This window comes from Artemia franciscana, chromosome 19 (genome assembly GCF_032884065.1).
Source record: "Artemia franciscana chromosome 19, ASM3288406v1, whole genome shotgun sequence".
Lineage (NCBI taxonomy): Eukaryota > Metazoa > Arthropoda > Branchiopoda > Anostraca > Artemiidae > Artemia > Artemia franciscana.
In genome coordinates, this window is record NC_088881.1 from 60835 (window position 1) to 85433 (window position 24599).

The 24599-nt window shown below is 32.9% G+C and overlaps 1 protein-coding gene across 1 annotated transcript in view; it reads left to right on the plus strand.

The window, feature by feature from the left end:
• Positions 1–24599, plus strand: part of LOC136039629 (uncharacterized) — a 122509-nt gene that overhangs the window by 20078 nt on the left and 77832 nt on the right. Inside the window, exons 5-7 of the mRNA XM_065723527.1 lie at positions 1276–1535; positions 6672–6929; positions 14171–14370. Of these exons, the coding sequence (XP_065579599.1) occupies positions 1276–1535; positions 6672–6929; positions 14171–14370 (718 nt within the window). The remainder of the gene's footprint in view (positions 1–1275; positions 1536–6671; positions 6930–14170; positions 14371–24599) is intronic.

Consider the following 24599-nt stretch of genomic DNA (forward strand, 5'->3'; position numbering starts at 1 on the left):
GAATATAGAACTTACTATTAGAATTGTTATTACTATTTTACTTTAATTTAAGGGAAATAAAGACTATTTCTGGTTTCTAGATTTCACGATTCCCATCCTGATTTGAACTAAAATGGAAGAGTTGTGGGAATCAAGTTATGGCTAATTGTAGAAAAAGCCAAGACAGATAGTCCAATTGAGTGAGAACCAAACCTGGTATTAACCCCCCCTCCTTATTAGGATTGTATAAAAATGATGTTAGTTCATTTGTTAATAGTTTTGTCTATCTATTATCCCTCCATGCGTCATTGCTAGGGCAGTAGAACCAAGGTAGATAGTCATAGAGCTAAGATAGTGATAAAATCTATAGTTTTCCAAGTGTTTGGTTAAATGGCACGGGTAAACGGCGGGAGTAAGTGTGCCTCTCTTACTGGACCAATATTTATTTGTTATCTTTTAGCAAGTCACGCCTGCCTAGAGTCTCAGTCAGGTTGACCAAGAATTTAAAATTGACATAGGACCATTAGATTGCCTGAAATGAGAGGTAAAAAAGGGGTGCCTGCCTATGGTCTTAGGCAGGTTGAACCAAGAATTTAGAATTGACACAGGACTGTTAATTTGCCTAGAATGAGAGGCAAACAAACAGTTTTGTATTTCTCTATTTTAAAGCCGACAAAATAGAGTCTTATTGAGTCAAAATTCCAAGCCTGAAGATTTCACATCAGCTCTATCGGAACAAATTTTTGATTTTTCGGACCATTTTATCTTGTTCGAAAATGTCTCTTTGATTTCTAGGAACTAGGGTTTAAAGCAAAATTTCCGTGAAATGATTGAAATCATGAAAATTTTATTCAATAATGTGGCTTAAATAGAGACGCAGGTGACTTTGGCTTGAACTGTATTTATGATAATTTATTAAAGTCAGATAAAGTGAGGGTCATTTCACCCAAGGCGTTTAGCCTTCATCCAATTGTTAGTTCAAATAAAACTAGAACTGAACCTGGAAGGTCAAGGAGATTTGTTCATGGTATTGCGTTGAAAAAAAGGTCATTAAATAATATGTAATAATGCTATTTTGTATATATTCTATTGGTCTTAATTATTTTATCTTAGTGTTTCTATTGATAACGGTTACTGCACCTGTGACCGAAATATCCAGTATTTTTTGTGAATGATCACTGTCTAACAAAAGGTTTTATCCCTGTATGGAACTTTTATTTGTCGTTCTTGATTGTTGTATCCACCAAACAAAGGGAAAAATTAGACACTTAAAGGAAGTATTCAAATGATTCTTAGGATCATTGTCAGGGGATGTAAATACACTAAAGATTTTCAATAAACGCAGTAAATGTTATCTTCCTCATAACGAAATATGTGCTCTATCATTTACTGTGGCACCCAACTTGGATGAAATCGTGTTTCAGAAACCGTATGATATCAGCAATGTTGGACTACCGATTCCAAAACATTTTCGCTTGGAAAGGGAAGAATGCCATCTAGGTATTTTGATAATGATCCAAGGAGTATTTGATGACATTGGAAGAACGTCACATCAGGTAATTTTTCAAAAGTAAAAAAAAAATATACTGTTCAATATTTGTAGAAATTAATTTGAAGATTGGTCCATAAAATTCTTAAAATCATCCTTCAAAATGAAATTCGGGCCTTGGAATTAGGGATGTATGGTCGAAAAGTTTAAAATCCTGTCTCTGACTCTTAGAATTTCAGAATAATGAAACATCTTTTTTTTTTTGGGGGGGGTGGGGGGGGGTGGGGTGGTCAGACCATGGAGGGTCAGGGGTCAGCTCCCATAAGTTTGGAATAAAATATCCTTAATGTTTTATTTCTTTTGGGGGGGCATGGAGGGCCAGGGGTTACCTCCAATAAGTGTGAAATAAAATATTGTTAATAAGTTGTTTGGGGAGGGGTCGGTCTATTGTTACTCAAACGCTAACGCCTTGGATTTCAAAAGGGGTGATTCTGGTTCTTCTTATTTTGGAAAGAAGGGTTCTGAGTTGTCTTTTTTTATTCTCAAATTTTGCCTTCGGCTCCTGAAGTCTGACTGCAAAGCTTGTACTCTCGTTTTATTTCAAAAGCTTGTCATTAATTCTGAAATTACGCTTTCCACTCCTGAAATCTGGTTGAAAAGCATGGGCTCCTGCTTTAATAAAAAAAGTTTATCTTCTTCAATTTTCAAAATTTGCCTTTGACTCCTTAAATCTGGCTGTAAAGCTTTGACTCCTGCTTTAATTCTGGACTCCTTCTTTAATTTAAAAGCATATCTTTGCAGAGTCTCGAATTTTTGCCTTTGACTTTTGAAATTCGGTTGCAAAGATTGAGTTTCTGATTTAATTTGAAAATTTATCTTCTGAATTATCAAAATTGCGCCTTTGGCTCTTTAAATCTGGTTGCAGATGACTACTTTTTTTTTCTTTTTTTTTTGATAATGTAGTCTGCAGTTCTTTGAATTTGAGCCTTAACGGTTATAGCCACCCAATGACAGATTTCGTTTTATAAAACTAGTAAGAACAGGACTATTAGATGTGCTATCTAATAAATAGTAGTAATATAGTCAATAATATTTCTTAAATTTAAATGTCATATATGTTTATAATTATATACAACAAATGCTTTATTCTTTAATTAGGACGTAGCTTTGACAGATATAATTAGTCAATAAAAAAATGAGTTTCTTCCAGTGACGGAAAATAACATTTGTTTTCTAATATGATTTTTGTAAATATATTTTCAACTACCTTCGGAATTTTCTCCACTTAAAAGGAAAATCATCTACCAACAAAGGCATAAAAGTTTTCGTATTAAGCGGCCAAAGGAAAATTTTAGAAAGGTATAAATAACAGGGATAAAAACAATTACAAATGCTGCAGAACGGTACGCTAAGGATTTTGGATTTGCTTCCTAAATTTAAAAGTTAACTATATTTTTACCTGTAAAAAAAAATTTGGTAGTCTAACTTAGACTAGGCATATTTTAAATAGTAGAAAATGCTCTTTTTAACTTACGATGATAAAAAAACACGCTTTTTCTAATATATAGTCTTCAGAAATATCCGTCTTAACGGCTAAAACTAACTGTTGTATATCAAACAGTTCGCGGTAACGAACTGTAGTAAGGAGCGACCCGGCTCAATAGTAAACTAAACTCTAGAAACATAATTTTGATGCTAAAAGATACATAAAAAGAATAGAATTTTCATGCTGATTTTAAATATGTAAGTTTCAAAAGTTACGAGCCTGAGAAAATTTGCCTCATTTTTGAAAATAGGGGGAAACACCCCTTAAAAGTCATAGAATCTTAACGAAAATCACACCATCGCATTCAGCGTATCAGAGAACTCTATAGCAAAAATGTCTAGCTCCTATCTACAAAAATGTGGAATTTCGTATTTTTTGCCAGAAGGCAGATCACGGATGCGTGTTTATTTGTTTGTTTGTTTGTTGTTTCCCAGAGGTGATCGTATCGACCCAGTGGTCCTAGAATCTTTGCGAGATTCTTTTTTTTCCAGGGGTCATCTTATCGACCAAGTGGTCCTAGAATGTCACAAGAGGGCTCATTCTAACGGAAATGAGAATTTCTAGTGCCTTTTTTAAGTGACCAAAAAAATTGGAGGGCACCTAGGCCCCCTCTCACGCTCATGTTTTCCCCAAGTCAACGGATCAAATTTTTGAGATAGCCATTTTGTTCCGTATAGTCGAAAACAATAATAACTATGTCTTTGGGGTGACTTACTCCCCCACAGTCCCTGGGGGAGAGGCTGCACGTTACAAACTTTGACCAGTGTTTATATTACAGTAGTGGTTATTGGGAAGCGTACAAATGTTTCAGTGGACATTAAAACTTAAAACGAACAGAAACTACTCCGTATATGAAATGTGTTGTCCCCTCCGCAATCCCTCGCTCTTTACGCTAAAGTTTGACTCTTTGCCACATTTCTGCTTTTTAAAACAATTAAAAACTTTAGCGTAAAGAGCGAGGGTTTGCGGAGGGGACAACCCATTTCATATACGGAGTAATTTCTGTTCGTTTTAAGTTTGAATATCCCTCCTTACTTTCAGTTAAAAAAACTAGTTTTTTTTTTATTTAATTTATTATATAGCTCTATACGATTAATTGGTTAGTTTTATATTAGATTATAACCTAAACGGATATATTGAACAAAAATAAATGGGGTTTTAACTTCTGGCGATGGAGAAATGAATATTGTATCGAGGTGTGTTGATGTCACTGGTTTTAACTCGAAAGTATTGATGTCCACAGACTCTTAAGGCCTTCAAATCTATGACTTTTGGCATCTGTCAAAACTTAATATGTTTGAAACAGCTGTTGATGTCCATGGGCATCTAACGAGACAGGTTGGTATGTATAGGACGCCGATTAGAGTGTGCTTTTTCTACTCGTCTGTGCTCTGCTGGTCTGCTTTCTCTGCTCGTCATATTCTTTCAGTGTTTTGGTCTCAGACGCCATCTTCTATTAGGGATATTGTTGAAAGGTCTGGTTTCCGTAGCAGTTGAGACACCCTTGCCTGCAGGTTTATGAATTGTTTTTTTTTTTAGTATTTCTATATGTTTAAAATGTTCATAAGCTCTCAAAGTGCACATTTGTTTAATTTCTATCCCAAACACTTGTTTGTACTAATAGGTTCGTTTTCCGCCCGCGGGCTTATGAATTGTAATTTTTTCAAGTAGTTCTATATGTTTAAAATGAAAAATGAAAATAAGAAAATAATTTGAAGAAGAAAAATCGTTGCATAACAAGAAATTTTGGAGAATAGTGTAAAAATCGGAGGTTGTAATGAGTTCTGCTTTTCAGTGGTTTTTCTTTCATTGTAAGAGAAATGAATAATGATCTTATGTACAAACATATGTTTAAACATATATGTAAACATAAGATGTTTACATCTTATGTTTTCTAGTTAAAGGAGTTAAAAATTACTAGAGGCTGAATCAGTGGATCGAAATAAGTGGGAATCGTAATTATATGATTGTAATAACAGGTTTAAGAATTGTAATTTTTTATTATTTTTTCAGGTAGTTCTTAATGTTTAACATGTTTTATATTTTTTTTGTGAAATAGGAACCCAAATACAGTGATGCAAGTGGATGTAAGTTTTTTCGGGTGGCAATACAAGCCCAGGTTACTGGGCTTCTTGTCTTTTTTGGTTTATTTTTATGTGAATAAGTTGTGTTTCTATTGAAAAAAAAAGTCCTAGATGTAGTAAAGTTTTATTTTATCTTTCAATCCGATAATAGAAATTTGTTATTAGAAAGTAGAAAAAAGTCCTAGATGTAATAAAGTTTTATTTTATCCTTCGGTCTGTTAATAGAAATTTTTAATTAGAAAGTAGAAAAAAGTCCTAGATATCATAAAGTTTTATTTTATCTTTCAATTCGTTAATAGAAATGTTTTATTTGAAAGTAGAAAAAAGTCCTAGATGCAATAAAGTTTTATTTTATCTTTCGATCCGTTAATAGAAACGTTTTATTAGAAAGTAGAAAAAAGTCCTAGATATAATAAAGTTTTATTTTATCCTTCGGTCTGTTAATAGAAATTTTTAATTAGAAAGTAGAAAAAAGTCCTAGATATCATAAAGTTTTATTTTATCTTTCAATTCGTTAATAGAAATGTTTTATTTGAAAGTAGAAAAAAGTCCTAGATGCAATAAAGTTTTATTTTATCTTTCGATCCGTTAATAGAAACGTTTTATTAGAAAGTAGAAAAAAGTCCTAGATATAATAAAGTTTTATTTTATCCTTCGGTCTGTTAATAGAAATTTTTAATTAGAAAGTAGAAAAAAGTCCTAGATATCATAAAGTTTTATTTTATCTTTCAATTCGTTAATAGAAATGTTTTATTTGAAAGTAGAAAAAAGTCCTAGATATAATAAAGTTTTATTTTATCTTTCAATTCGTTTGTAAAAATGTTTTATTAGAAAGTAGAAAAAAGTCCTAGATGTAATAAAGTTTTATTTTATCCTTCGGTCTGTTAATAGAAATTTTTAATTAGAAAGTAGAAAAAAGTCCTAGATATCATAAAGTTTTATTTTATCTTTCAATTCGTTAATAGAAATGTTTTATTTGAAAGTAGAAAAAAGTCCTAGATGCAATAAAGTTTTATTTTATCTTTCGATCCGTTAATAGAAACGTTTTATTAGAAAGTAGAAAAAAGTCCTAGATATAATAAAGTTTTATTTTATCTTTCAATTCGTTTGTAAAAATGTTTTATTAGAAAGTAGAAAAAAAGTCCTAGATGTAATAAAGTTTTATTTTATCTTTCGATCCGTTAATAGAAATTTTTTATTAGAAATTAGAAAAATGTCCTAGATGTAATAAGTTTTATTTTATCTTTCGGTCTGTTAATAAAAAAGTTATATTAAAAAGTAGAAAAAAGTTCTAGATATAATAAAGTTTTATTTTATTTTTCAATTTTGTTAATAAAACTGTTTAGTTAGAAAGTAGAAAAAAGTCCTAGATGTAATAAGGTTTTTTTCTATCCTTCAATTCGTTAATAAAAATGTTTTATTAGAAAGTAGAAAGAAGTCCAAGATGTAATAAAGTTTTATTTTATCTTTAAATCCGTTAATAGAAAAGTTTTATTAGAAAGTATTAGAACATTTTATTAAGCTCTACTTTCAATCCGTTAATAGAAATGATCTTAAACTTTTTAATTTGAAGGATGATTTACGCTTAATGAGTTTGGAAGAGGCAGTCAAATTAATACAAGTTCATGAAAGGGCAAGACAAGGGAGGGTTCGAGCTCAACTTATGCTCCAGATACGAAGGAAAGCTGAAAAATCTTTGAAACCATCGTCAGTTGCAAAACAAACTAGCGAAGAAAAAGCAGTTCTGCGGATTCAAGCAGTTTGGAGAAGTTTCAAAGTTCGAAAGCTTGTCAAGGACTTAAGAGACAGCGAAATGATCTTTCTCGGAATGGTAAGGGAATTGATTTGTAAGAAAACGGTAAGATGACAAAGGTATTTGGAGATAGGCTTGGTCAAACAAATCTGCAACTTAAAGATATATAGAAATATATAGAGAGATATATAGTTTCAAAGTTCGAAAGCTTGTCAAGGACTTAAGAGACAGCGAAATGATCTTTCTCGGAATGGTAAGGGAATTGATTGGTAAGGAAATGGTAAGATGACAAAGATATTTGGAGATAGGCTTGGTCAAACAAATCTGCAACTTAAAGATATATAGAAATATATAGAGAGATATATAGTTTCAAAGTTCAAAAGTTTGTCAAGGACTTAAGAGACAGCGAAATGATTTTTCTCGGAATGGTAAGGGAATTGATTAGTAAGAAAATGATAAGATGACAAAGATATTTGGAGATAGGCTTGGTCAAACAAATCTGCAACTTAAAGATATATAGAAATATGATTTGAGAGATATATAGAAATTAAGATATATAGAAATATAGAAAGATATATAAAGATGCATAGAAATATACAGAAAGATATATATAGAAAATGATACAAGATATTTATTTGTTTATTCAACCCCCATCTTTCACATAACATGATAAGACAGTTGAGGAAAAAGCAAAGAAAAAAACAACAAAACAAAAAGACATGAACAAGGAAACAATTAATTAGCCAAGTTTAACTGCTTACTTAAGGTTCGGTTTTGAACCCTAGAGTGAACCTTTGAACCTTTAAGGTTCAGTTTGTAACCTGACCTTCTCCATCTCATTTTATTGTCTATTTAAACTGATTCGTCATAGAATTTCAAAGGTAATTTTTGTTAATTTTTTTTTCCTTTTTTATAGTTTTAGTTATAATTTTGGTTGGGCCATTGTCCATTCAATGTAAAATCATTGAGTAATGGTCTAAAAGAGACTCAATTTAACAACAAAGTATGTTGAAAAGTTATGGTGCTCGTGAGAAAATTTTAAAGATGAAATGAATAATCTAGGTTAACGCAGCTTAAATTTGGGAACATAGCGAATCCTATAGTAATGGTTATTATGAAGTATACATACGTTTTCAGGGGGAATTTTTTGCGTTGGGGTGGGAGTGAGTTTGGGGAGGGGATTACGGGGGAGGATATCTTTCATGGAGGAATTTATCATGAGTGAAGACAATTTGGGGGCGCAGGATTTTCTAGCATTGTTTAAAAAAAAACAAAAACAATGATAAACTGAAAAAAAAAAATTTCTCCTGGAAGTAATGAGTAGCATTAAAGCTTAAAACAAGCATAAAATATTACGTTTATAAACGGGGTTGTCTTCTCCCCAATACCTTGCTTTTTACACTAAAGTATTTTTAGTAATTTCAACTATTTTATCAACTACGGCCTTTGGGATTCAGGGGTCATTCTTAAAGATGCGGGATAAAATTCAAGCTTTAGTTTGAAGAGCGAGGTATTAACGAGGGGGCAAACCCCCTCATATACGTAATAAAAATACACAATTACACTTGTTCGTTACGCAAGTTAATTCGAAAGGTACGTCTGCTTATTACTAACAAAAACGTTCGTACAAAAAATAAAAAAAGCTAGTTGCATTTTTAACTAGCCAAAAACTGGAGGGCAACTAGGCCTCCTCCCCCACCCCCTTTTATCAAAATCATCCGATCAAAACTATGACAAAGCCATTTAGCAAAAAAATTAATATGCAAATTTCGTTTTAATTATTCATATGTGGTGAGCCAAAATCAAAACATGTATAAATTCAAAAATGTTCGGAAATTAAATAAAAAAAACAAGTTTTTTTAACTGCAGGTAAGGAGCGACATTAAAACTTAAAACGAACAGAAATTACTCCGTATATGAAAGGGGTTATCCCCTCCGCAACGCCTCGCTCTTTACGCTAAAGTTCTTTTATTGTTTTAAAAAGTAGAGTTGTGACAGAGTCAAACTTTAGCGTAAAGATCGAGGCGTTACGGAGGGGATTACCCCTTTCATTTACGGAGTAATTTCTGTTTGGTTTAAGTTTTAATGTCGCTCCTTACTTGCAGTTAAAAACACTTTTTTTATTTAATTTCAAAATAAGATCGATCCGAAGAATCTTTGACAAAAAGTTACTTAAGCGGGTTTACAATTATACTTTAATTAATATATATGTGCTTTAATTGAATAGAATATTGAATAATAATGTTAATTTTTGCTATCTTTAGTTAAATAAATATGCTTTAATTAAATTATGCATGCGTTTCTAACTAACGTTTTAGACGAAGCATTCAGGGGGTACATAGTCAAAGGTATCGTGCGTGAGTCAAACCAGAGTCAGGCCCGTTGATGAAATAAAAGAAGCACTCGTATGTTTGTAATATGTGTTCCAAGACATTATTACTTCTTAAGATAAGATAACATATCTATTTCAATCAAAACGAAAACAGCTCAATAGCACAAACCCCCCACAAAGGCTCCATGGCCTGTAAAAAAGGGGGATCACGAAACAAGACTTTTAATGTTAAATTGTTAATCATTTAAGCCCATTAAATGCAAAAATTCCGACTCAAAAAAGAAAAGAGAAGAAGCGATAGAAGGAAAAGGACTTCATTCAATTATGACACTGAAATCAGGTAATGCAGGACTCCACAAACTTAGCAAAAAAAAATCACAAGTTAAAAATTTAACCTTTAGGAAATCAGTCACGTGGCTTTTTAAACCATTCATTTTTAACAAATAATCAAACTTAAAAAAAGACACTTAATGAGAAAAAAATTTAAAATATAAATATGATATTCCAAAAAGAAATATGATAGATAAGATGGTGCCTAGGGAACCATGATTTTTCTTTCTTTATCTTATATTGTTAAAAATAAACCGATATTTTAAGTATAAAATTTCGATGGTTTAACGCCATTCACTCCTTAGTAACCACTCACGTATCTTTTAGTATGCAGATCTTGTGTATGGTATCCCAGGGTTTCTATGTATATCTCTGTGTGGTGTTGTAAAATGGTTGGAATATATAAAGGTTCCACCGAGTTCAGTTTAATGCAGTCTAGAAATAGACTCTACTAAGCAAATCGAGCCAAAAACAACCAAATATTGACGGACAGTATATCAAACAGTAAGGGACACAGAAAATGTGGTTTGATCCCACTTTCTAGGGATATTAATGAAAGAAAGGCTAAGATAGCTAGGTCACGTTTTACATAAAAAGGATAATAAATTGCAGGAAATCGTGCTTTTCAGCAACCCACCTGGGACCAAACTTTTCCAGGATATTTATCCAGGATAAATGGTTGTTTCCCAAAATAAAACACTGCGTCAATGGACACACCATGACTGTACTCTTACGGGAAGTAGCATTTTTGGAAGTGTAACACTGCATTCTGGGCGCATATTTCCAAGTTGTAGTTTTCACAATTTTGCTAATACAGTATTCTATTTTCATCCTATTTTTTTCCCTATGCATTAACCAAACTTCACTTCTCGAGTGTTTTATATAACAGACAAGTACCGAATTGGTTTCTCTCTTAAGAAAACCGGAATGTGAGACATTTATTCTTGATTCGCCGGAAAAGCTATTTTGCAAAATGCTACGACTACACTTTTGTCTTTAATGGCGTGAAAAACGAAAAAAAAACGGTCAAAATTCTGAACGATTCTTAGACCAGGATTTTTAAAATTCTGCATAGAAATGTGTGCTCATTACTCATATCCGTAAAAAGAACGTCAAACTTCATCAAACGTCAACGTCAAACTTCAGAGCATCAACCAAACTTCACTTCTCGGGTGTGTTCTATATAACAGACAAGTACCGAATTGGTTTGTCTCTTAAGAAAACCGGAATATGAGACACTTATTCTTAATTTGCCGGAAAAGCTATTTTCCAAAATGCCACGACTGCACTTTTATCTTTAATAATGTCAAAAAAAGGAAAAAAAAAGGTCAAAATTCCGAACGATTCCTAGACCAGAACTTTTTAAATTCTGTAAACAAATGTGTGCTCATTACTCATATCCATAAAAAAAACATCAAACTTCATCAAACGTCAACGTCAAACTTCAGAGCCTCAACCAAACTTCACTTCTCGAGTGTGTTTTATATTACAGACAAGTACCGAATTAGTTTCTCTCTTAAGAAAACCGGAATAAGGGACATTTATTCTTAATTTGCCAGAAAAGCTATTTTCCAAAATGGCACGATTACACTTTCGTCTTTAATAATGTCAAAAAAAAAAACGGTCAAAATTCCGAACAATTCTTAGACCAGAATTTTTGAAATTCTGCAAAGAAATTTGTGCTCATTACTCATATCCGCAATAAGAACGTTTATCAAATTCTGATTTTAAAATGGCAATTTCGTATTAGTATCATATATCCTGTCACCCATTCTTGACCATACTGACTGAGAGATCTGTTAATGTGCAGATATACCGTAAAAATTTATGAATTGAATCATTTTTAGAGAAGCAGGCCGTAATTTTTAGAGGTAGGGGTAGCGTTTTAAGAGTTTACGCGTGCGAACAAAAGGTGAAATCATCACAGGAAAGGTAGTGTTTTCTTGGCAAATATTTGAAATTTGTACACTCAAAGAAAAAGATCCAAGCCCTTAAGTTCAAACTATGAGAGATTGGGCGAACTAAAACTTCTTTAGTAAGTAAATCCAGTGTTGGAAATATTCCTTGTTATGGAAAAAAAAACTCTGCAACTTAATGGAGTCAGCGTAAAAAGTGCTCAAAATGAGCTTTGATCTTAAAGGTTCCTATCTCAAAAGCCGGCTTAAGATGCTTTCGTACTGAGATAAGATAGATAGATATAGTATGAGTAACTTATTTAGTAATTCCAGTATTGAAAATATTCCTTGTTATGAAAAAAAACCTCTCCAATTTAAAGAAGTCAGCGTAAAAAGTGCTCAAAATGAGCTTTGATCTCAAAAGTTCCTATCTCAAAAGCTGGCGTAAGATGCTTTCGTACTAAGATAAGATAGATATAGTATGAGTGGCTTATACAATGGTGGAAGGAATATCGTTGGGGAAGATTTTAGAGAAATTGGAATTTCTTGGGAGGGTGCAAAGAGGGGTGCTTTGAATATATTGGGTGGAGAAGGAGTATGCGTAGCTGTGTTGGTCTCAGACGGCTCGGTGCTTCATTGAGCTATTAGTAGTAGTGTTAGTAGATAATGCTTAGGACGAAATTAGTTTTGATATTTGAAAAACCGAGTTTCTGCCATTTCAGTTTTCACTTCTGTATTGGAAATGTGACTTTAAAATCAACGAAGTACACGACACATTTACAAATCTAGGCTTTTTTAATGATGGGCATGACTATAGTGTCGCTCGAGCAAAAATCCACAAAAAAAGTTAGCTAATAAAACAACAGAAATGATGCCATGTTTTCAAATTGAAAAAACGTAGTATTTTAGAGCTATGTAATTCTTTTTTATTAAACTAAATGTAGCCTGTACAATCATTTTGAATATCGTCTTCACAACCATTTCAAGGAAGGTAAATTTGGGATTTATAAATAAGATTTAAAAATAAGACGTGAATGAATCAAAAGGCTGGATGTAATTTTTGAGAAATATATTAATTTAAATTGTTGAGGCACCATGGACAGTGAAATGAAATCTGACTGTTGGAAATGATTAAATGACAACTTTTGCAACCATGTATTCATTAGAAAATTTTAATGAAAAAACCTTCACACGCAGTTTTGCAGTTTTTGATAGTACCAGATGCTAATCTTCTAAAAAAAAAAACTTTGGTGAAAAATCGGCAAAAAAATAGCTAAAAACATATACCACCACACAGTTTAAGAATTGGCTTTAGGGACAACAAATTGTTAATGTTTAAATGTTTACGGAAAAATGGTGTTTTAAAATTTAATTGATTAGCTCTGCTTATTTATTTTCGCAGTTCAACGTCGCAACACTCACGAACTTCATAATTTCGAACTTTTAAAGTTCCAAAAGAGTTTGTTTAGCTTTGTTTTGAAGGTATAGTGAGTTAGTGGATTAACATAATTTTTAATGTTTGGACTTTTACGGACGAAAAGTGTTACCAAAAACAACTAATTAATTTCACTAATTTATTTTCACGGTTTAACGTGGCAACATTGAAAAATATATGGTAGCGCCTTAAAAACTTCATAATTTAGAAATAGCTTTAATAAAAATCTTTTAAAATCCCAGCGTTAAGGTGCAAATTGACGCAAGATGCGTCTATGGGACAGAATCTGTTTCATTGTGATGTCCTTGGTATGCATTTCTGAATGCCGTTTAAGCGGTCTATCAACCACACTTTAAGCATAAAAACAAAATTTTGTAATGCTAAAATCGTAAGAAAAACAAAAACATCTTTAAAACCAAAGGTTTATCGTTCTACTCTTAGGTAAAATAGTAAAAACATCTTTCTTTGCCAATTGCCACATAATTTTTAAGTTTTCAGCTTTTTTTTTTCAGATTTATGTTTCATAGTTGTCACATCATTTTTGTTGTTTTTGCTTAACGAATGTTTACTTTTAAAAAATTTTTAAATATCAGAAATAACTATAGAATAGTTTTAAAAAATCTGTGAGGCAAAAAGGAAAAAAAATATTCTGTTATTTTTCACCTTGATCGATTTTATTCTCCTCTTTGATTTTAGAAAAATATTTCATCGCCTCTGAAATGCTGCCTGTCTAACAAGCATCAACAAACGGTTCTTCAATTTTGATAACTTCTCTAATTCCGTCCGCTCTCCAAGCTCAGAAAAAAACAGTACACTTTTAACCACCAAAGTCTTAAAAAAGAAAAAATTATATTATTTTTCCCACTGCTGATATTGTCATGTATACGAGCACAAAATGGATAATTACCACCTAATTTTATTATTGATATCGAAATATCTTTTCCGAGGCAAAAGATTTTGTAGCTCTGTTTGGAGGTTTGTATTAAGCAAATAGGTAATTAAGACCAGCTTTCCGGGTTAGAGCGGCAGCTAGTAACCTAGTAAGAGATTATTATATATATCTGGTTAAAAATAGTATAAAACCTATTTCTGAGGCAACGAATTTTTGGATTTTCAAGGACTCTAATTTCCGTTTACTTTTTTTTAGTATTTTAGCTCAAAGAAAGAAGTGAAATAACAAAATTTTTGGATTTAAGGTCGTAATTTTCATTTACGGCAAAAGAATTTTCTTTTTATGTGAAAATAGAGAAATGAGATGACTTGATTGTATTTGCAGCAATAGGTGCAACCTAGTAAAGAGCTAGCAACAATCCATTTTTATTTATAGAAACTGATTGAAGACTATGATTTAATTTGGACATGGAAAGCAGAAAAAATTCTTGTTGAAAGGGACAGCCTACAAAAAGGCGAAGCAGTTCGCTCTCAAGAAGCCAGTGCTTTAACTTACGAAAAAATCATTAACTATGAGGAGCAGAAAATGAAAGAATATTATGAAGACCGACTTCGAAACTATTTTTTGAAATATTTGTGAGTAGCAGTTTTGTTTTTATCACCTAATGCTGTTTTTTTCTTTCTTTTTTTTTGTGCGTGTGTCATTGTTCCCAGTATGAGAAAACGTTGGACTATAAAAGATAGTCCAAAATGAAGAATCACAAGGAAGTTGCCACTCCGTTATTTTTTGTTCAAAACGGCTAGCGGAGGTCTACTTGGAGTCTTCTCTGGCCATTAAAAAGTTGTGAGGCAAGAAAAGAAGAAAGCAATAATTAAAATAAAAAAAGGATATTTGCAATTTTTTTTTTTGCTTGTTATCACTGGCTATGAATTCTCTTTGTTTTGTTCTTGTCCTACATTTTCTCTTATTGTCATGATTAGCGAGTGTGGTCTCAAAATTTATTCATTTTACCCAAAAAAAGAGTCTATATATCACTTTTGTACCATAACAAAAATTGTTTCATGTAAGAATTCTGGGGTCAGTCTTTTTTTTAAGATGAATTTAAGACAAATGTGAAAACTAATTTGCAGTCTGATGCTAATTTTTTTTTTTATTTATAGTACTTAATAGTGTTTGATAAAGTGTTCAGTTGAAATAACAAACTAAAAAATATTAACTATTACCTGTAATTAATAACCTGAGATACAGTTAAAATAATTTGCACTTAAAGTGGAAATTGATGTCGTTGTACGATACATCAGAGTTTATATTTACCGGGCTCGAGCGTGATTCAAAGAATGTTAATTTCTTTTCCAGCTTTTCCCCCACTTATTATTTTTTCTTTAATTACGGTATTACATAATTTAGTAACAAACAGGCGTATTCCATTGCATATACCCTTTTAAATATCTAAACTATATATTGCCATGGGCATTGTGTTATTCTTTAGTTTTAAGTCATGAGGTGGCGAATCAGCAATTTTAGTTGAATTTAGAAATGCTACTGTGACTCCCTATTCCTCTTTCCTGCTTATCCTTCAGAGAATGATAACTTTTATTGGATTTGTGGGTTTCTTGGAGGCGATCAACCTTAGCATTAATTTTGCTTACTTCTTTGTTGAGCGACTCTAAGATAACGCGTTCCTTCATTCCACTTTAATTTTGATTTGCAAGGCAATTCCTAGATACTTGTTCAATTAAATTACCACTGGAAATTGTATCCTCAGTTAATTCGATTTCACTTAAGTCAAATTTGGGAAGATTACTGTTTTCTCAGCTTCATGATGTATTTTGCGGATGATTCCTCCTCAGGATCGACAGGCATATTTTTGTTAACACAATAATTTCGCAGCGTAGTCATTCGTCATCTTGTATAATTTTGCATGTTCTCATAGTTATCAGAAAATGTTCAGTACGTTTGCCTCTGGGAAGAAACGAATTTTTGCGGAGTCGTGACCTATCTAGATCGTTTTTTTTTAAGCCAGAAAATGTCAGTGTGGCAATTTAAAAAAAATATAGTGCTCTTTTCGTGAAAAATAGATACATACATTATACACCTATTGCTATAATATGTGTTACGCAATTATACCATTACACTTATACACTATACAATTGTTCTAAAATATTGAGGCTCCGAGTGCTGATAGTGTTTTATGGAGGTTATGAACCTCCCAATAATAAATGCTGTACCCAAAAAATTGGCACATTTTATAACTTAAACACCTTTCCCGTGGGGCTGTGGAGTGTCATGTTGAACCCAAAGGCTTAGTTATTCAGCGTTTTTTATCTTAGAAATTTTGATCCAGTAACTTTGGAAAAAAAATGAGCGTGGGAGGGGACCTAGGTGCCCTCCAATTTTTTTGGTCACTTAAAAAGGGCACTTGAACTTTTAAATTTCGAATGAGCCTTCTTGCAACATTAGAAGACCACTGGGTCCACCCGATCACCCCTGGGGAAAAGAAAAAACAAATACGCACCAATAATCTGTCTTCTGGCAATAAATACAAAATTCTACAATTTTGTAGAAAGAGGCTTGAAACTTCTACAGTAGGGTTCTCCGATACGCTGAATTTCATGGTGTGATTTTCTTTAAGATTCTTTGACTTTTAGGGGGTGTTTCTCCCTATTTTCTAAACAAGGCTCGTAACTATTGATGAGTAAAAATAAACTTGATGAAACTTGTCTATTTAGAATCAGCGTAAAAAATACAATTCTTTTGATGGAACTATTGGTATCAAAATTCTGTTTTTTAGAGTTTTAATTACTATTGAGCCGGATCACTCCTTACTACAGTTCGTTACCAGAACTGTTTGATCGAGTCCTTATATATAAACACAAATTACAAAACACAAAATCATCGCTCCATCTGTTTCCTCTGTATCTTTTCCTGTAACTCTATCTTGGTTTAGCACATTCTTAAAATGTTCTGTCCATTTCTCTTAAACTCTTTCCTTATCACGAATTGTGGCCCAGTTCCCGTCTTTAACTGTGACAAGTCCGTATTGACTACGATCTCTAAGTTTATTAACATGCCAACAAAAAATCTTAGTATTATGCTTTCTAGCTGCATTTTCCAGATCCTCGGCAATTTTATCCCTGGCCTCCACTTCACGCCTCCTTAATTCATATTTTAATGTTTTTTTAAGCTTTTTGGTATTTTCGTTTTTTTATGCTTTTTTCGTTTTCCCAGAGTATTGTAAGGCCTCATCTGAGAATTCCGAAAAATAATGCCCATATCCATAGTCACATTTTTCAATATACTCATTTTGGAAATTGTTCCTCAGAATGCTCTTTATAGCATCGAATGTGCGAGTTTCATGGAAAGCCAGAATTGCTTTCGCTTCTGGTGCATCTTGTCCGTATCTATGTTGAAACTCAGTTTGTTTTTCTTTAAATTTAGTTTGAAGGACTGTGCTGCTATTAACTGTTACTTCCACAACGTCCCTGGTTTTACAAAACCGTTGAAACTGTGCCTCGGCAATCCGGAAGTGTTGGTCCAATGGATCTTGCGGGTCAAAATATCGACTTGGTTTAATTTTCTCCGTGCTGAGAAAATTTGCCTTATTATAGAAAATAGGAGGAAACACCCCCTAAAAGTCGTAGAATCTTGACAAAAATCATATTCAGAATATCAGAGAACCCTACTGTAGATGTTTCAAGCTCCTATCTACAAAAATGTGGAATTTTGTATTTTTTGCCAGAAGGCAGATCACTGATTCGTGTTTATTGGTTGTTTTTTTCACTGGGGTGATCGTATCGAACCAGTGGTCCTAGAATGTTGCAAGAGGGCTCATTCTAACAGAAATGAAAGTTCTAGTGCTCTTTTTAAGTGACCAAAAAATTGGAGGGCACCTATGTCCCCTCCCATGTTAACTATTTTCCCGGTCACCGGATCAAAATTCTGAGATTGCTATTTTATTTAGTATAGTCGAAAACCCTTATAACTATGTCTTTGAGGACGACTTACTCCCCACAGTCCCCGTGGGAGGGGCTACAAGTTACAAACTTTGACCAGTGCTTACATATAGCAATGGTTATTTAGACGTTTTCAGGGGGAATTTTTTGGTTGGGGGAGGGGTTGAGAAGAGTGGGATATGTTGGGGGAACTTTCCATGGAGGAATTTGTCATGGGGGAAGAAAATTTCCATGAAAGGAGTGCAGGATTTTCTAGCATTATTTAAAAAAAAACAATGAAAAAATACATATGAAAAAGTTTTCTCAACTGAAAGTAAGGAGCAGCATTAAACTTAAAACGAATAAAAATTATTACGTATATGAGGTGTTCACCTCCTCCTAATGCCTCGCTCTTTAGGCTAGAATATTTTTAGTAATTGGAGCTATTTATTCTACGGCCTTTGTGATTCAGGGGTATAAATATAAGCTTTAGTCTAAAGAGCGAGATATTGACGAGGGGATGAAACCCCTTATATACTTAATAAAAACATACGAATACAGAAGTTTGTTACGTAAGCTAAATCGTAAGTTACGTATATCTTTTACTAATAAAAACGTTCGAAAAAAATTAAAAGTTCTAGTTGCCTTTTTAAGTGACCAAAACATTGGAGGGCAACTAGGCCGCCTGTCCCGCTCCTTTTTTTCTCAAAATCATTCGATCAAAACTACGAGACAGCAATTTAGCCAAAAAAAAAAATGAGTTTGCAAATTTCATTTTAATTATTCATCTGAGGAGAGCCAAAATCAAAACATGTATTAATTCAACAACGTTTAGAAATTAAATAAAAATATGTTTTTTTAACTGAAAGTAAGGAGTGAAGAAAGTGTTTAGAAAGTGTTTAAATATATCTTATGTAAATCCTAATATGTATAATATGGTTAAAAAAAAACTCTTTAAGATTCAACGTAACAAAATTTTATTGGTAACACAGTGAACATTAAATTTAGGTTATGTACAAATTGGATTCCTCCTCTTTTCGTTTATTTTGCTCAAGACTCGTATTTCTTTGTTCTTGAATTTTTATCTCTGGTACCATCCAAGGGCTCCACTGATGTTCTTCATAAGGAATCTCTGGAGCTGGTTCTTCTTTCTTTTCTTCTATTTCTGGTTTATCGTTAATGCTGAGGGGCTTTGAAATTGTTATCTCTGGTACCATCCAAGGGCTCCACTGATGTTCTTCATAAGGAATCTCTGGAGCTGGTTCTTCTCTCTTTTCTTCTATTTCTGGTTTAACGTTAACACTGATGGGCTTTGAAATTATTATCTCTGGTACCATCCAAGGGCTCCACTGATGTTCTTCATAAGGAATCTCTGGAGCTGGTTCTTCTTTCTTTTCTTCTATTTCTGGTTTATTTTTAATGCTGAGGGGCTTTGAAATTGTTATCTCTGGTACCATCCAAGGGCTCCACTGATGTTCTTCATAAGGAATCTCTGGAACTGGTTCTTCTCTCTTTTCTTCTATTTCTGGTTTAACGTTAACATTGATGGGCTTTGAAATTGTTATCTCCGGTACCATCCAAGGGCTCAACTGATGTTCTTCATTAGGAATCTCTGGAGCTGGTTCTTCTTTCTTTTCTTCTATTTCTGGTTTAACGTTAACATTGATGGGCTTTGAAATTGTTATCTCCGGTACCATCCAAGGGCTCCACTGATGTTCTTCATAAGGAATCTCTGGAGCTGGTTCTTCTCTCTTTTCTTCTATTTCTGGTTTAACGTTAACATTGATGGGCTTTGAAATTGTTATCTCCGGTACCATCCAAGGGCTCAACTGATGTTCTTCATTAGGAATCTCTGGAGCTGGTTCTTCTTTCTTTTCTTCTATTTCTGGTTTAACGTTAACACTGATGGGCTTTGAAATTGTTATCTCTGGTACCATCCAAGGGCTCCACTGATTTTCTTCATAAGGAATCTCTGGAGCTGGTTCTTCTTTCTTTTCTTCTATTTTTGGTTTAACGTTAACACTGATGGGCTTTGAAATTGTTATCTCTGGTACCATCCAAGGGCTCCACTGATGTTCTTCATAAGGAATCTCTGGAGCTGGTTCTTCTTTCTTTTCTTCTATTTTTGGTTTAACGTTAACACTGATGGGCTTTGAAATTGTTATCTCTGGTACCATCCAAGGGCTCCACTGATGTTCTTCATAAGGAATCTCTGGAGCTGGTTCTTCTTTCTTTTCTTCTATTTCTGGTTTAACGTTAACACTGATGGGCTTTGAAATTGTTATCTCTGGTACCATCCAAGGGCTCCACTTATGTTCTTCATTAGGAATCTCTGGAGCTGGTTCTTCTTTCTTTTCTTCTATTTCTGGTTTATCGTTAATGCTGAGGGGCTTTGAAATTGTTATCTCTGGTACCATCCAAGGGCTCCACTGATGTTCATGATAAGGAATCTCTGGAGCTGGTTCTTCTTTCTTTTCTTCTATTTCTGGTTTATCGTTAATGCTGAGGGGCTTTGAAATTGTTATCTCTGGTACCATCCAAGGGCTCCACTGATGTTCGAAGTAACATTACGAAGTAATTTCTGTTCGTTTTAAGTTTCAATGTCGCTCCTTACTTTCCGTTAAACAAACTTTATTTTTTTATTTAATTTCTGAACGTTTTTGAATCAATGCATGTTTTGATTTTGGCTCTCCGCAGATGAATAATTAAAACGAATTTTGCATATTTTTTTTGCTCAATAGCTTTCTCATAGTTTTGATCGAATGATTTTGAGAAAAAAGGAGCGGGGGAGGAGGCCTAGTTGCCCTCTGATTTTTGGTCACTTAAAAAGGCAATTAGAACTTTTAACTTTTTTTACGAATGTTTTTATTAGTAAAAGATATACGTAACTTACAAATTAGCTTACGTAGCGAACTTCTGTATTCTCATGTTTTTATTACGTATACGAAGGGGTACACCCCCTCGTCAGAACCTTGCTCTTTACACTAAAGCTTAAATTTTGTTCCCTCTTTTTAAATGTATTTTCTGAATGTTTTACGAAAAATGCAAGTACAAAATCGGATCACTGAACACGAAAAATAAAAAAATAATTAAAATAAAAACAAATAAATACGTGGATTCTTCTTCTGCCCCCTACACAAAAAAGAATCAACATTTTGCAGAGTAGGAGCTTGAGATCATCGCTTCCATCTGTTTGAATGTGTCTAATTATACTTATTTTTCCCGACTAGCCCAATGAATTATGTAAAGATAAAGATTAATAAGGCAAGCTTCTCTTATTCTCATTCACGTGAATTAATTCAGCAGAGGAGATGCAGGATATTAAAAAAAAAGTTTTAAATGAAATGTAATTACTAAATTTTAAAAGGGCTCAATTACAGATATTCACAAAATCTTCCAAACAATTTTTGAACGGGGTTGTCCAATCAATTTTAAAATATTAATGTTTTACATTATCAATAGTTGTAACTAGTGTATGCATCGTTAATTTAGGGTAACTGGAATATTTAAATCAAACAAAATGACTAACCTTGTTATTTCGTTCGGTCGTCGAATATGGTAGTTTTTATAATATCTTTAAAGATATTTTTAGTCAAAGGAGAAGCATATTGCTCAAAAGGCACATTTGAGTAAGTGTTATCCATCTTGTATCAAAAGTTAAAATTTGAATGGTATATTTATTCAAAAAGATTTTATATTCGAAACATGTCCGTCAGCTCCGCCTTTATCTAGGTATTTCTGGCTTTAATTAATTTTGATGATAATTTATGGTATTTTAGTTCATTAATGCCCAAAGGGATTATGTGTTAACATAGACGGAAGATATGTCGTTAACCAATTGAAGGTCTATAGAGCTTTTTCTTAATGCCTGTATATAGGAAGATACTGAAATCAAATGAGATTATTGTGCCAAAATTAATCGTGACGGCAAAAGAAAGTAGAAATTTAATTTTTTGAGTTGAACTTTATGGGATAGATTACATTGAATCTTACAAAAATTATCAAAACCTGAAATTTTAATGAGTCACTTAGAGCTTTTTCTAAATCCCTCCAATTAAGATTGAGCCTTTACAAACACTTGTTAAATTTTGCCCCAATTATTTGACAATAATTGTTCAAACGCAAAATGTAGTTAAATGAGAATACGAAGCTTGTTTAAAGAACTATAAAAATTTAGTGGTAAAATCAAGGGTTTGAAAAATCAATAGTTCCCCTCCCCTTATTCATCAAATAGTTCCTATATCAAAAACTCCCAGAAATGTTCTATACTTTCTGATACAGAACGTTTGCTCGTGCCAAGTTTTGGCACCGCTCTTCAAAGCTTATTTGCTCTTAAAATTCAGTTTTAGGACGGTTTAAGACTAAATATTCTTTTTTGAAAACTTTCGAAAGAGGATGCAAAGGCATCCTCAACATATACCAATAGAACAACAGTAGAACTATTGCAAAACAAAAGTTGAATAAACCGTGAATTTGACTTTCCGAATGATAAAAAATAAAAGAAAATAAGACTTAGTGCTTTTTTATAATAATAGTTTAATTTAAATCAATAATTCAAATCGGTTCTAGTTTAATCATGGAGGTCAGTAGGAAGTAGGAATTAATATCCCCTGATATGGGACTCAGCATGCAGTTTTTGCATAGAGACGAGAGATTAAGTATGTTATCACTGTTATAATTTTTGTTTTAATAAACCCGAATGAACTGAACTGAACTGAAAAATCCTTTTTAATTTTTATTTCTTTCTTCTCTTTTTTCTTTTCTCCAGGGGTGAGCGTGTCGACCCAGTGGTGTTAGAATGTTGCAAGAGGGCTCATTCGAAATTTAAAAGTTCTAGTGCCCTTTTTAAGTGACCAAAAAAATTGGATGGCATCTAGGTCCCCTCCCACGCTCATTTTTTTTCCAAAGTTACTGGATCAAAATTTTGAGATAGCCATTTTGTTCATCATGGTCGAAAAACCTAACAATAATGTCTTTGGGGACGACTAGCTACCCCATAGTCCCCGGGGGAGGGGCTGCAAGTTACAAACTTTGACCATTGTTTACATAAAGTAATGGTTATTGGGACGTGTACATACGATTTCAGGAGGACTTTTTCACGTCAAAACGGTATCGGGGGAGGGGGTTACGCGGGAGGATTGTTCCATGGAGGGATTTATCATGAGTGAAGAAAATTTCCATGAAGGGGCCGCAGGATATTCTAGCATTATTTAAAATAACAATGGGAAAATAAATCAAAAAAGTTTTTTTCTGGTGGAAGTAAGGAGCAGCGTTAGAACCTAAGACTAACAGAAGTATTTACGTATATAAGGGGGCTCGTCTCCTCCACAATACCTCACTCTTTACGCTAAAGTCAACACCCAAACATGACGTCACCTGACAGACACATCCACAGACAACTTATTTATATATATATATATATATATATATATATATATATATATATATATATATATATATATATATATATATATATATATATATATATATATATATTTAACTACGTAAAACTTGCGAATATACAACATTCTTGGCTGTCCCATTGTCTGTGCATATAAATAGATTGTCAGGTTTACCGACTCTTGAACATGCAAAATATAATTGTCCATGGGAAAAACAATCTGTATTCAGATCTATACCTCATTATTCTAATTATTGCCCTTGAGCTTTGTTGATGGTGATTGCTAATCGAACATTCCCTGTGTCCCCGTCGTCAATTATATATCCCCCTGTGCCCCCCGGCGTCCCCGTTGTTGTTGTTTCCCTTTGTCCCGGTCGTCATTTGTGTCCCGGTGTCCCAGTCTGTAATTTCTCTTTGAGTGTCGCGGTTGTCATTTATATTCCCTGTGTCCCGGTCGTCATTTGTGTTCCGGTGTTCCGGTCTGTAATTTCTCTTTGAGTGTCCTGGTCGTCATTTATATTCCCTGTGTCCCGGTCGTCATTTGTGTCCCGGTGCTTTGTTGATGGTTATTGCTAATCGAACATTCCTTATGTCCCGGTCGCTTTCTCTTTGAGTGTCCCGGTCGTCATTTATATTCCCTATGTCCCCGGTGACCCGGTCGTCATTTTTGTCCCGATGTCCCGGTCTGTAATTTTGTCAGTCGACAAACATGACGTCAGTGGACACACAAACATGACGTCACTCGACACACAGACAACTTATTTATGTATATATATATATATATATATATATATATATATATATATATATATATATATATATATATATACATATATATATATATATATATATATATATATCTATATATATGTATATATATATATATATATATATATATATATGTATATATATATATATATATATATATATATATATATATATATATCTATATATATAAAAATAAGTTGTCTGTCTGTCTGTGGGTCTGTGGATCAGGTGACGTCATGTTTCGGCTGACGTCATGAAATTAGTTGCCGTCATTTTTGTTATGACGATGCTTAGTATATTGTAAAACACATTAATTTGGTTAATAATATACCATTTAAAACACCAAAATGAACATGCTGGAGTAGTCACTCGGTGAGAGAGGGTGTCAGAACGGAGAATGAAGGTCCCAGGTTCAAATCCTGGATAGGCTAAAAAAGGTAAAAAACTAAAAACTAAAAAAAAACTGAAAAAACTAAAAAAAGGCAAAAACTACAAAAAAACTAAAAACTAATAAAAAAATAAAAAAGCCGAAAAACTAAAAAAACTAAAGAAACTAAAAAAAGGAAAAAACTTAAAAAATTAAAAACTAAAAAAAACTAAAAAAAAGGAAAAATGAAAAATAGAAGAGAAAAAGAATACTAATAAAATTAAAAATAAAAATAAAAAAAAATAAAAAAGATAAAAAGCTAAAAAAGGTAAAAACCAATAAAAACTAAAAAGAAAAAAAGGTAAAAAACTAAAAAAAAAAATTCATCTAAAAAAC